The sequence below is a fragment of the Scylla paramamosain genome, chromosome 5 (assembly GCF_035594125.1).
Source record: "Scylla paramamosain isolate STU-SP2022 chromosome 5, ASM3559412v1, whole genome shotgun sequence".
Taxonomy (NCBI): domain Eukaryota; kingdom Metazoa; phylum Arthropoda; class Malacostraca; order Decapoda; family Portunidae; genus Scylla; species Scylla paramamosain.
In genome coordinates, this window is record NC_087155.1 from 34,182,556 (window position 1) to 34,196,681 (window position 14,126).

At 39.4% G+C, this 14,126-nt stretch overlaps 1 protein-coding gene across 1 annotated transcript in view; it reads left to right on the plus strand.

The window, feature by feature from the left end:
- The window catches only part of LOC135100982 (nucleoprotein TPR-like), a 48,768-nt gene that overhangs the window by 27,929 nt on the left and 6,713 nt on the right, over positions 1-14,126 (plus strand). Inside the window, 15 exon segments of the mRNA XM_064004598.1 lie at positions 12-89; positions 91-114; positions 116-229; positions 775-881; positions 2,881-2,951; positions 3,373-3,437; positions 3,439-3,519; positions 3,739-3,792; positions 4,081-4,164; positions 4,332-4,487; positions 4,712-4,771; positions 8,449-8,576; positions 10,002-10,071; positions 13,200-13,341; positions 13,788-13,939. Of these exon segments, the coding sequence (XP_063860668.1) occupies positions 12-89; positions 91-114; positions 116-229; positions 775-881; positions 2,881-2,951; positions 3,373-3,437; positions 3,439-3,519; positions 3,739-3,792; positions 4,081-4,164; positions 4,332-4,487; positions 4,712-4,771; positions 8,449-8,576; positions 10,002-10,071; positions 13,200-13,341; positions 13,788-13,939 (1,386 nt within the window).

A 14,126-nucleotide genomic window follows, 5' to 3' on the forward strand; every position in this document is an offset into this window, starting at 1 on the left:
GTTCTCTCCAGGTCTCTGTAGACAGTGCTAGTCGCTATGCTGAGCTCCTGAGGAAGGTGCACACCATGGATGCATTGGCTGACAGCAACCCGCCTCATGCGTGAAGAAAAAGAAGGATTTGCAGAACTCACTAGCTGAATTTAAGGCCAAATATGAGTCAATTCAGAAGCAGATTGAACCACTACAGGAGAAACTGAGGCTGAATGATAATAGGATTGATTCACTAACAGTAAGTTAATGTATTCACATGCATTACTGTAGAGTTATGAAATTAATTATACCAGGATATAAACTATAAGCAAGGCAAGTCCAGTTGCTTTTGACAATATTGTATTATAAGGTCTCTGCAGATGACCAAGGCTGATACATGTAAAGAATCTAACTTAGTTTTCCTGAATGACATTGAGTGTATTAAAATGTTTTTAACAATATAGAAGAAACTGACTTATTGAGGGATGTGTCCATCATTGAAAGCCTTTTTTTTTTACTTTTGGTAAACTCTTACAGAATTATTATAATCATGACTCAATCATATATGTCAGTCACCATATTTTTTTCTCTTCTTTAAAAGTGAGTTATTCATTGTGTCATATTTGAGATTTATTCAGTATGCAGAATTCATGTGGTATGCCATGTAAATAAATGTGTTAATGTTTATGTTAAAACATTTTAATTAAACTTGAAGATCATTGGAACAGTTTTTCATATCATTATTGTTTTAGACTACTTTCATTAAGTTTGTTAATTATGAATATTATTAATTAACCTTTACAGCTTGAAAAGAAAACTCTTGAAAATGAAAAGGAGATGTTCAAAAAGAGAACTGCAGAACTTGTGGAGAAACTAAATCGAGCTAAGCCTGAGGACTTTGTAAAGCTTCAGTAAGTATTGTTATTATTATTTTTTTTCTTTTGGTTATTGTGACTCAAATGAAGAGGTCTTGGATTCAAATTTCTGGATGAATTAAAACAAACTGTGGGATTTACCTTTTTCTCATGCTGTAGCCCCTGCTTGCATAGTGGTGGTTAGGTACAGGATGCAAATTGATGAGCTGTGACCTTCCTTCTTGGCAGGAGTGGAAGGCTATCAGTCTTGCCATCCTGTATGTGTTTAATGACGTGTGTGAATGCATGTGCTTAACCCCTTCCTTACCGCATCCACCCGCTGATGTAAAACAAAGTGTTCCTCCCCCTCATACCGCAACGCCCTTGCCTGTACATCCGTGCACCTCACGCCCATTGTTTTACCTAAAGTTTATTTCTAACTCAATGATATTCACTTTAATTTGAAATATATTTTTATAGCAAGAGAGAAAAAAAAAACAAAAACAGTTACTACAGTAATGGAAGAAAATTTAATAATCATCATAATGTGTGCTTTGCATACAGATATACTGAAATATCTAAGACTACTAACGATACTATGTACTTGAAAATTATAGTATAAGCAGAGTAATGGCAGTTTTACTTACTCAGTGAATCATGATGCACTATGCTATTAGCAGTGGTAAACCTGGAAGTGCTCCTTTTGAACATAATCCAGGCTGTTCCTTGCAAACAGGACAATACTTTCGAGCCCCACTGAGCCTGAGCTCTGAGGCAGAATCATCACCAGACTGCTGCTCTCCCTTGCTTGCTGAAAGTGTTTCTGCACTACTAATGCTGTCAGTTTCACTGTCTTTGTACGTCTTTTTCATGATCATAATCTGAATCATACTCATCTGGAGAGTCTTCCAGTATGTCATCACTATCTATCTCATAATCATCATCACTGATAGATGATGAACCAGACGCCATGATCTCGAGCTAGAAGCGATATCTATTTACTATTTGTTCCCTGCGTTAACACACGTACTCCCTACCTGGGTGTCCTCAGTAATGTGTCCCTAACATCCCCTGTTACTCCCCCCCCCCGCCTTTCTCTCTCTCTCTCTCTCTCTCTCTCTCTCTCTCTCTCTCTCTCTCTCTCTCTCTCTCTCTCTCTCTCTCTCTCTCTCTCTCTCTCTCTCTCTCTCTCTCTCTCTCTCTCTCTCTCTCTCTCTCTCTCTCTCTCTCTCTCTCTCTCTCTCTCTCTCTCTCTCTCTCTCTCTCTCTCTCTCTCTCTCTCTCTCTCTCTCTCTCTCTCTCTCTCACTCTCATCTAGTTTCCCTAGTCTGTCAGGGCTGAGACGGTGCCTCCTGATGAAGAACTTTGGATTTGGCATTTGGGAACAGTTACCCCGAGTGGATGCCCTTCCTACCCTCGGACCATAGCCAGGATTCGAACCTGTGCACCTGAGGACCACTTGGACCCCAAAGTGCGCGGTCCCACTGTACCATGGTTCCCTACATTGCCCATCATTATCTATAAAGGGCAAGTAATAAGGTTGGCCTCATATCGGCCTCATGTCACAATACTCATCCTTTGTCCCCTTACATCAGCACCACTTCAACACTGGCTGTACAAGAAATTCACTGACTAGGCCTTGGCCCTCACCCTGACCTCCAGGTCCTTCCCCTTCTCATCAGCAACCTCACTTGGTCACTGTCTTTTCTGCCTGCTCAGCAGTAACAAGCAGGATGTATAAATCTCTCTCTCTCTCTCTCTCTCTCTCTCTCTCTCTCTCTCTCTCTCTCTCTCTCTCTCTCTCTCTCTCTCTCTCTCTCTCTCTCTCTCTCTCTCTCTCTCTCTCTCTCTCTCTCTCTCTCTCTCTCTCTCTCTCTCTCTCTCTCTCTCTCTCTCTCTCTCTCTCTCTCTCTCTCTCTCTCTCTCTCTCTCTCTCTCTCTCTCTCTCTCTATATGATGAATGTAGATTCTCAAATTACAGTCTCAGTTTATTTGATACTCAGAATATCTAATCTTGAAAATCATATTCAAAATTTTATTTACATTTCTTCTACAGACAAGAGGTGACTGAACAGCAAAAAGCACTTCAAAGCAAAGAGGTGGAAATTAAACAGATTGAAGACTCAGGTAATTATTGTCTTATTTATTTCAATGTACACTTGATGCATCATGAATTACATGCTGACATACATTGGTAGGTCTTGCATGCATTGAACACATTGAGCCAATTTTGGGAATTTCACCGCAATACACAAAATTCAAGAGCATCCATAAGCTTTAGGATAAATCAGCTTGTTCAACTTCATCACACATTACTGTATCTCTTTACAGCTAAATTCTGCTCCCTCTATACTGATCCATATTGTAGGAGAAATTATAGTGCACTGCAGACTGACTCACTTCTGATGTAAATGCTTTTTACTTTTCCCATTACACACTTTATGAAATCAGTTGCAATATTTACCCTATCTGTTATGTAATGCACCTGTTTTACTTAATCATATGAATATAAATATTTAATAAATAAATGATCTTTTGGTTCTTTTAGCTTGCACAGTTATCCAAGAATCAACAGATGATTGTCAATCAGAAGAATCAGTTCCAGCAACAGCTAACAAGTGCCCGAGAGGAGTTACGTAAAGCACATGAAGAGACAAGGAAAAATGTGTTGGAGAAAACTCGCCTGCAACAACAAGTAAGGCTGCATTTGTTTTTTGTCATGTCAAATGAGACAGTATAGCCCATTAAATTGCTTACTGATAACCTGTTTATGATTGTTATTGACGAAACTTAGTTCAAAATATTAAATATGGCCTAAACCTTACATGTAAGATCATGTAATTTTCTTTCTTCCCTTTCTTTGGATTAGTTGATACACATTTTTCCTATAATATATTATGAAACCTTTCCACAGCATGGGGAGGAGAGCAAGAAAGTTGCAGCAGAAAGAGCTCGTCTTCAGCAGCAGGTGAACTGTGGTAGAATTGAGAGTGAATTAAACTAGGAATAAATTAATAAAATTTATGAGGAGGATAGATGTTAAGGGATATAGGTAGTTTTGAATGAGTTACTTGAGGTAGACTGTTTTAGATCTTCATAATCACAGGTGTTGTGGATGGAGGAATAAATGTATAAATGAAGCTGTTTTTCAGTAGTTATATTTAAGGGGCTAAAGGAATAACAGTAGGACAATGTTTATAATTGTAAGGGTTTTTTGTTGCTCACACTTGACCTAATGAAATTGTTGTGGTGATAGCTGGTGCAGTCCCAGGAGCGTGTGCGAGGCCTGGAAGCATCATCACAGCAAGCTCAAGCCACCCACCAGCAAGAAATGGCAAATGTGAGATACACTTTCATATTTTGTGTTGTACCTGACTATTGAACACAAGTGTATAAATGTTCAAGATCCATGGAAAGAATTTGTAAAACCATATTCTTATTTGGTAAACTGTTTTTTTGGTTTAATTATGTCATGATTAACTTCTGTACTAAAATGATTGTTCATAGATGATGGAGCTGAAACAACGAGAAGAGACACAGAGACATCAGCTGGAAACCACAAAACGTGAAATGGAAACACTTGGTGAGAAGCTTAAGGATGCTGAGACAAAGTTAGCAGATGCAATCAAGAAGGCTGATAACTTTGAAAAACAATCTTTGCAGGTAAATGAGCACATCATTCTTATCCTTTCCTCCTGTTCATAATCCTTTTCAATATTCTAATAATCTGTTTACCTTTCATTGCTGAGTTTGACTAAGATGCATGTGAATGTGATAGTTTATATGCTCATACAGTAGCACCTTGTCTTGGTTACCTCTCTTTCAGGGTAGTGTCAGCCTGCTGTATCATTGAATAAAATATGATTGAAGTGTTTTTCTTCTCTCAGCTTCGAAAAATTGCAACAAAGTACAAGAAAGCAGCAGAAGGTGGAGCTTCAACTGCAGGAGTAAGTAATAGAGAATTTTTCAATATTTCAGAATATACTTTGTGCTTCTACATTTTGATTGGCTTTGTGGGAGAAGCAGATTTTGCTCATAGAATTCAAAATCTAGGGAATTGGTATTTAACAGCATTGTGAAATGGAAATAATTTATCCTAAACTTTTCTGTGATCTAGATATAAATAAATTAGTAGCTTTGGAATACCTTTCCGTGCTTTTTTTTTTTTTTTTAAATGTAGGAGGAGCACTTGCCAAGGGCAACAAAACTGCAATAAAAAAAAAAGGCCCACTGAAGTGCCAGTTCCTGAACAGAGTTGAAAGTGGTAGTCAAAAATTACAGGATAAAAATTCAAGTCACAGGAAGGTGGAAATACAGAAACAGACAGAAAGTTCCAGAGTTTGTCAGAGAAAGGAATGAATGATTGAGAATACTGGTTAACTCTTGCATTAGAGAGGTAGACAAAATAGGGGTGAGAGAAAGAAGAAATTCTTGTGCATCAAGACTGTGGGATCAGAAGAGCAGTTGGCATGAAAATAGAATAGAAAATAGAAGATAGCAAGAGATGCAACATTGTGGCAATGAGAAAGAGGCTAAAAACAGTCAGTTAGAGGAGAGGAGTTGATAAGATGAAAAAGCTTTTGATTCCGCCTTGTCTAAAAGAGTGGTATGAGTGGAACCCCCCCATACATGTAAGACATACTCCATACATGGATGCATAAGGCCCCATTACAAAGTTAGCAGCTTGGGGGTGGGGGGGATGACAAAAACAGGTGGAGATGACTCAGAACACCTAACTTCATAGAAGCTGTTTTAGTTAGAGATGAGATGTGAAGTTTCCTGTTTAGATTATAAGTAAAGAACAAATTGAGAATGTTCAGTGTAGAAGAGGAGAACAGTTGTGTTATTGAAGAAGAGGGAATAGTTGTCTGGAAGGTTGTGTCGAGTTGATAGATGGAGGAATTGAGTTTTTGAGGCATTAAACAATACTAAGTTTGTTCTGCCTCTATCAGAAATTTGAGAGAGATCAGAAGTCAGGCATTCCATGGCTTCCCTGCATGAACTATTTACTTCCTGGAGGGTTGGACGTCTATGAAAAGACATAGAAAAGTGCAGGGTGGTATCATCAGTGTAGGAGTGGATAGGACAAGAAGTTTGGTTTAAAAGGTCATTGGTGAATAATAGGAAGAGAGTGGGTGACAGGACAGAATCCTGAGGAACACCACTGTTAATAGATTTAGAAGAACAGTAACTGTCTACCACAGCAGCAATAGAAAGTTCAGAAAAGAAACTTGAGATTAAGTTACAGGATAAAAGCTGTAGGAGGGTAGTTTAGAAATCAAATCTTTGTGCCAATGTCTATCAAAGGCTTTTGATATGTCTAAGGCAATAGCAAAAGTGTTACCTGAATCCTTAAAGGAGGATGACCAAGACTCAGTAAGGAAAGCCAGAAGATCACCAGTAGAGTGGCTTTGATGGAACCCATACTGGTGATCAGATACAATGTTGTGAAGTGATAGATGTTTAAGAATCTTCCTGTTGTGGATAGATTCAAAAACTTTTAGATAGGCAGGAAGCTAAAGCAATAGGATGGTAGTTTGAAGGATTAGAACAGTCACCTATTTTAGGAACAGGCTGAATGTAGGCAAACTTCCAACAAGAAAGAAAGGTAGATGTTGATAGACAGAGTTGAAAGAGTTTAATTAGGCAAGGTGCAAGCACGGAAGCCCAGTTTTGAAGAACAATAGGAGGGACCCCATCAGGTCTTCTTGTTGATTCATGGGGCTTGTTACCCACACAGGCAATGGGTGGCTCATCTGTGTTTGGTATCTTAAGTAGTGGCTTGGGAGATGGGTCTTGGAGGGGGCACTGGCGCTCACCAAAGTATTTGTCCAGGAAGTTATCTACCCACTTGGAAGGGTTATGCATGATATCTGACAGTTCCCAGGCAGGGTTGTCAGTTGCAATGTTCCTGGTGCTTGTGGTGATAGTCTGGGTGGCAGCACAGATGTGGCAAGGCATGGGGACCAACTTGGTCTGTGTCACAGTATCGCGGGTGTGGCACTCTGTTGCAGTGGCTCTGGTAGTTTTGGGGACAACCTTGGACCTCTTCCTTCTCCTTCTCCTCTTCTTCAAGAGCAGGTCCATGGCAGAGGCAATGGCAGTCTGTGGAGGAGCTGCTGGCAAGGGCTTTTGGTCTTTACAATTCTCAGTGGCTGCCCTCTGCCCAGAGTAGCTGGGAGGAAGCCTCCTCAACCTCTTTGGCCAGAGTTTGTGCCATGTGTGGTGACCCTTGCTACAGTTCGGGCATTGAGCAGGCCGGCTTTCAGCCCTCAGAGTGCTGATGTACTCTGAGGTGGGATGCTGGCTGCTGCAGACACCACACAGAACCCAGGACCGGCAGTACCACTGGACATATCCAAAGGCCTGACACTTGAAGCACCATGGGGGCTTGGGGATGAACCTCCTGATGGAGTACACACCCTAAGAGCCTAGATCAAGGGAGTTTGGGAGTTGCCCCCTGAGTGTCACCTTAACCTGATGCGTGGGTTCTCGGTGGCCATGCCCTGTGCAATAAGAATACGTATGGATGAATGCAATGTGAGGACACAGCAAGATGGGCTCAAGGGAGAAGGCCAAGGGGTATCATGGAACGATGCCTTTGGTCTCCATCATGGCCTCATCCAGGGTGATGCTGAATGTTTTCTCTCAAAAGCCTCATGTGAGAAGAAATGCAGACTCCTCAGTCTTGGGCTTGAGCAGAAGCTTGTGCCCAGACATGAGTACCTGAAGTGACAAGCATGGGTACTCCTTCTCCAGCTGCCTCATGGCTTGGAAGGGAGTAAGCTCCTCATGGGGGAGGAGCTTATACTGTCAAAATGAAACCTTATGATGCCTCTTCCCAACCACCTGGCACAAGCCTCCCTTGTCCTCAGGTGAGGAGAGGTCAAGGTGCCTCTGGGGTATAGGAGCCTGGGCCATGATGTGAGAGTCCCCCACAGAGAGGGTCACAGACATCTACACACTGCGAGAGCTGGAACCACATCAAGTCCATAAATCTTCTAAGGGTTTTAGGCCAGGGAGGGCATGGAAAACATTACTGTGAAGCATGAACTGGGTAGCATGAAGTAGAGGATGAAGGAGTGGAAGGAACAAGCCCTTAATCATCCAAGGTAGTGTTTTTAGTAAAGCTTTGAGCATAGAGTTCAGGTTTATAAATAGTTGAGATGGTAGTGGTGCCATAAGGTTATAATAAAGGAGGGAAAGATGAAGAAGCTAAGTTATTAGAGATGTTTTGGCTAGGTGCCAGAAATTGTGAGGAGAGTTAGATCTTGAAAGATTTTGACATTTTCCATTAATGAAGGAGTTTTGGCTAGTTGGAGAACAGACTTGGCATGACTCCAGGCAGAAATATGAAGTATGCTGCTAGATGGATTATCTAGCTAATGGATATCAGTTCAAAGATGTGGTGTGACAGAGGAAATAATCAGTAGGAATTAGATAGTTTCCTTGCCATTGAGTATTGCACTCGCATGTAAAATATAGAAGCAAACTTTCATGTGCTGGAAGAGCTTAATCATTGTTTGAAGCTGATAAACTAACAACACTTTTATCTGCAATGTTCCTAACTAGATGTGAATCTGTTGAACAAGTCATTGATTTATTTTGCTTTGTTTTGTTTCAGGCAGGTGCAGGTGAAAGTGCAGAGGGTGAAACTGTTATTGGCCCAGAAAAGGTGAAAGAATTTGAAGATACTATAACTTCACTTCGTCAAAAACAGGAGGCAACACAAGAAGAGTGCTCTTCTCTGCAGTGAGTAAACGTTTTTTTATGTTAATGGATAGAGGTAAGTGCTTGTCACTTACCTCAAGTATGGTTATACAATGAAAGGAGACTTGCTACTGCAAGTCACCCACTTGGTGTCTTTCCTTAGGGGCACAAAGAAATGGTTAAATTTTATTATCTTGGGCTGTTAATGGAATTATTGTCTTCCCATATTAGTAGTGAAAGCTAACACTTTCAGATATGCATTTACTATTATAATTATAATGTAGATTATTATAAATTACGTGCTTATCTACAGATTGCAATGGGGAGTTTGGTAAATTAGTGATTGTCATCAGGTGGCAGCACCAGACATGTCCCCTTCTCATACATAAGAGCAATATCAAATATATCTAGTGTCATTCTATGTACTTAAAGAAGTAATGAGCTTTTATAATATACTTTTCTACACAATACCTTCTAAGTAGTAACAGGTAAAATTTTAACTCGTGAACAAAAATATTTAAATTCATATTCTAGTGAATATGGCATTTAAATTTATTTGGTCATCTCTAGGTTTCTAAAAAATACACCATTGATCGGAAGTGTATTAATGCAGACAACAGTAAAAATTAACACCACATGTCTGTGCCACTTAAAACTCCAAATTACGTAGATCAACTTCTTAGTATATGGAAACAAAAATCTGAATTGAAAATAGGCAATTTGAGTGTCCTGGTGAGAGTAATGCTGTATATCTAACCAAAATAAACATCTGACTGGGCCACCTTAGTTGAAGTTAACAAACATGTAGTTGGATAACCAGTTCATTCCTGCTGCATTGTCCGTGCCACTACTCCATGAGCCTGTGGCTCCCTTCATTCCTCTCCCGTTATGCCAGAGCAGTCCTGAGAGTTGTTTGTTTTGGTGTTCGATTACTATGCCATGTTGCTTGCTTCATGAAAGAGATACTAAAATCTTTACGAAAATAACTATATCCATATATCATGATGTTACTGAGTATGTTATGCCATATTATGTCACTATATCCATATATCATGATGTTACTGAGTATGTTATGCCATATTATGTCTTATGTTTTATCTTTTCCATTGTCCATATCAGTAGATTTCAGACTTGTGATATGTTGTATTTAAGATATTGATAGCAGTATTACTTAATAACCTCAAAAAATATCGGTTTTGATCATCATCTCTCAAAATTATTCATACAAGATATTTAAAAATTGATCCAGAATTTCAAAAGTATCATTATGATTAATGTTCTGTGCATCTGTATTCACATGGGATTTACAATAACATGTCACTAGGGGACATGCAGTAGCAATGATGTTTGGCTGATTAGTTTAAAGAATCCCTATTGCTTAGAATTAATTTTATCTTTTTCATTGATAGGCATCCAAGAAAATTTGTTTTTACAATGCATTTTAATCACTTCTACATTCAATTACAGGAAAGAAGTTAGCAACTTAAAACAAATGCTGTCCAACAAAGAAGCTGAATTTGAGCAGGCAAAGGTTCAGGTAAAAGATTAATTACTCCTATTTCTCTTCACCTTCAGAGGTCTAAAGACTAAAACTTGGATTAATTTTAGTGAAGTTTTAGGGAATGTGTATGTGTGTGTGTGTGTGTGTGTGTGTGTGTGTGTGTGTGTGTGTGTGTGTGTGTGTGTGTGTGTGTTTTGTGATTACCTAGTTGTTTCATGCAGGAAAGGAGCTATGCACGTACTGTCCCACCTGTGTATCTGTTATTGTCTAACTTGGCCTTGAAATTATGAATAATTTTTGCTTGCACCACATCCTTATTTAGACAGTTCCATATATCAACTACTCTTTGTGGAAAACTATTCTTTTTGATATCTCTTCTACAAATTTCCTTTTTCAGCCTCTTTCCATGTCCTTTAGTGTCTCTCATATCCCACATCACAATGTCATTGCTGTCTGGCTTTTTCAGTTCTTCCATTAGTCTATATCTTGTAAGTCTCCTCTCTCCCTTCTTTGTTCCAGAGTTGGAAGGTTTAGTTTTTCTGGTCTTATTTTGTATTTCTCTTCACTTAAGTTTGGAATCATTTTTGTTGTGCCATGAAGTAGTCAGAGGGTGGAGGAGAGGGAGGAACAAGTCCAGAATTGTCCAAGGTAGAGTTTTTAGCAAGGGTTTGAGTGAAGAGTTCAGCTTTAGAAATAGATGTGATAGCAGTGGTGCCATCTGGTTGAAATAAAGGAGGAAAAGAAGAAGAAGCAAAGTTATTGGAGATATTTTTGGCTAGATGCCAGAAGTCACAAGGTGAGTTATATCTTGAAAGATTTTGACACTTTCTGGTATGGTAACTTTCTGGTACTTTTCTGGAGTTTTTGGCTAGTTGGAGAACAGACTTGGCATGGTTCTGGGAAGAAATATAAAGTGCATGAGATTCTGGTGATGGAAGGCTTAAGTACCTTTTGTGGGCCACCTCTCTATCATGTATAGCATGAGAACAAGCTGTGTTAAACCAAGGTTTGGAAGGTTTAGGTCGAGAAAAAGAGTGAGGAATGTACACCTCCATGCCAGACATTATCACCTCTGTTATTAGCTGAGCGCACAAAGAAGGGTCTCAGACATGGGAGCAGTAGTCATTTCAAGGAAAATCAGCAAAATACCTCCTCAGGCACCCCCCCAGGAATACGAGTAGGGTGTTGCACCAATTGCTCTAGGTCGTGGAGGATAGCAAAGTTGAAGGCTAGTTCACCAGGATGGTCAGTGAAGGGAGAGGAAAGCCAAAGTTGGTGGTGAACATTGAAGTCTCCAACAATGGAGATCTCTGCAAAAGGGAAGAGGGTCAGAATGTGCTCCACTTTGGAAGTTAAGTAGTCAAAGAATTTCTTATAGTCGGAGGAGTTAGGTGAGAGGTATACAGCACAGATAAATATAGTTTGAGAATGATTCTGTAGTTGTAGCCAGATGGTGGAAAACTTGGAAGATTCAAGAGTGTGGGTTAAGTCATTGTGCACATAAACACAACATCCAGCTTTGGATTGAAAATGAGGATAGAGAAAGTAGGAGGGAACAGAAAAGTGGCTACTGTCAGTTGCCTCAGACACCTGAGTTTCAGTGAGGAAAAGAAGATGAGGTTTAGAAGAGGAGAGGTGGTGTTCTACAGATTGAAAATTAGATCTTAGACCGCAGATGTTGCAAAAGTTAATGAAGAAAAAGTTGAGAGGGGTGTCAAGACACTTAGGGTCCTCAACAGAAGGACAGTCTGACCTGGGGACATTTATGGTCCCCTCCCCAGGTGGGGACTCCGAGGCTGGTGTAGGAGTCGCCATGATAATTTTGAAATTTTGAGTGAAAGGTATGTGTTATTAGGTGCTTGCAGTTTTGTGTGGAGGAAGAGAGTTGTCTTTAGAGGGCAGGCTGTGACTGCCTTGCGTTGTGAGACACAAAGGGAAACGTTCAGTGAGATCACAGCTGGGTTTAATGATAAGTTCACAACTTTAGACCTCACTGGGAGGAATTATCATTTTGGCAAGTGCTTACTGTCTCCTCCTACCCTGTCATTCTTACTCATTATCCTGTCCAGATAAACTCTTGTGTCTTCCAGTAGAGTATTATATTCACCTAAATCCTGTGAGCTCGTCTTAGGTAGGTATGTATGTGTGTGTGTGTGTTACCTCATCTCAGGTACTCCAGGTTGCATTTGTTTGGTGTATAGATATGTATAGATTTGTATTGTGAATCACTGGTTCTTGATGTATTTTGTGGGTCATGGAGTCTGAGAGACTCTCATGGAATTCATGGAACTCATGAAGTTAGGATTCTAACATTAAATGAAAATTAAAATTTTTGCCTTTGGTTCTTGAATTCCCCAGAGATTTATCTTGAGCTCTTTTGTTAAAAATAATTGTTATATTGTAACATAAATATCAAAATTATGTTGGTAAGTTTGCAAAGTCTTGCAGCAAAAAAAAAAAAAAGAAGCATAATATTGGTACGTACCTGAATGGCAGGGTTAGGAATGTTAAAGGTTTGGTTGGCATGGATGGTATGCCTTGAAGAAATTAAAATGAAGAAGGACTTTTATGATTAAACATGGGTGAGACTAGAGGGTGGAATGCTCTTTGGTGGAGTGATAATATGTGGTTGTGTTTTGAAATTAGATAAGATTGTTAGTTGTGAGCCATGAGAGGGGAGAAAAGAATTTAATGTTTATATATATATATGTCGTGAGAGAGGAGAAAAGAATTGAATGTTTATATGTATGTTATTTGTTTGAATGCATAAAGGAGGCAATAAGGAGGCAGTAATGGTTCTGACTGCTTGGTGTGGGGCTTAAGCATGAAATACAGGAACAAGAGTGCAGAGGTTAAATGTAGTATAGATGAGACATCTGAGAAACTTGTGAGGAGTGACACATGTGGAGCAAGTTATGAATGAGGAAGTATGAAGGACAAAACTGGTGGTGTAAGTAAGGAAGGAATTGACCAATAGAATTCAGTAGGGAGTTTTGCTATGGTTTAAGCTTGTGGAAAGAATAAAGATAATGGTATGATGTGAGAGGTACAAGATAAAGGGAAAGGCAATGAATAGGATGGATTAACAATGTGAAGGAAGCATTAGATGGAAGGAAGTGTGAAACATTTTTTTTTTTTTTTTTAACTTTTATACGTTATTTCAGACACAGCAAAAAGAGGGAGAATTTACCAAGCTTCGAAGTGATTTAGAGGGCAAGACTAGAGAGCTGCAAGTAGCTCAAAACTTTGCCACCCAACTTAAACAAAATGTCTCCAAGCAAATTGCAGACTTCACAAAGAGATTGGGTATTATTGATCATTCAGTTGATTCATTCTCTCTCTCTCTCTCTCTCTCTCTCTCTCTCTCTCTCTCTCTCTCTCTCTCTCTCTCTCTCTCTCTCTCTCTCTCTCTCTCTCTCTCTCTCTCTCTCCAGGTAAGTTCCTTGTGATATTCTTTAAAAAGTAAGAAAGAAATATTCTACCTGTCTGCCCATTCTTGTATTAGTCCCTTTTGAAATTTATCTTTCTATTCAAGTGCTTGTGCATCTTAAGGTAATGGTTGTACAGAAGCTCTTGTTTTTATTTGAACCATTTCATAAGTGCACAATTCAGCCTCAAATTGTCTTAAATATTGCATTTCTTCCCTAGTATTCTCATGGTTTGCCCTGGCTCTATAAAGTAGATTTCTCTCATTCTCATTGTTTATTTTTCTCAAATGCTTTAATGTAGTAAAACAATTATGTCTTTTACAGAGGAAACCCAGAACCAGAAGCAAATGTACGAGACACGCATTGCTCAGTTAGAAAAGGAACGTGAACAATTAACACATGAAATTGAAACTCTCAACAAGAAACTCCAGATGCAGCAGCGACAGTTGGAGAACCTTCAGAAGCAAGCCACAGGGGTATGTTTGAATCATTGCTGTCTTGATATGGGTGTAAACCTTGATTCCAGTTAGTTTTTAAGTAATTACTAGATTTCCTGGTGTTAAATGCCTTATATTCAGAAGTACTACTGTAAGGGACATATGCATTGATATTTTTACATCATCAAGTGCTGTCATCATCTCCAGACGATTATTCAAATATTCA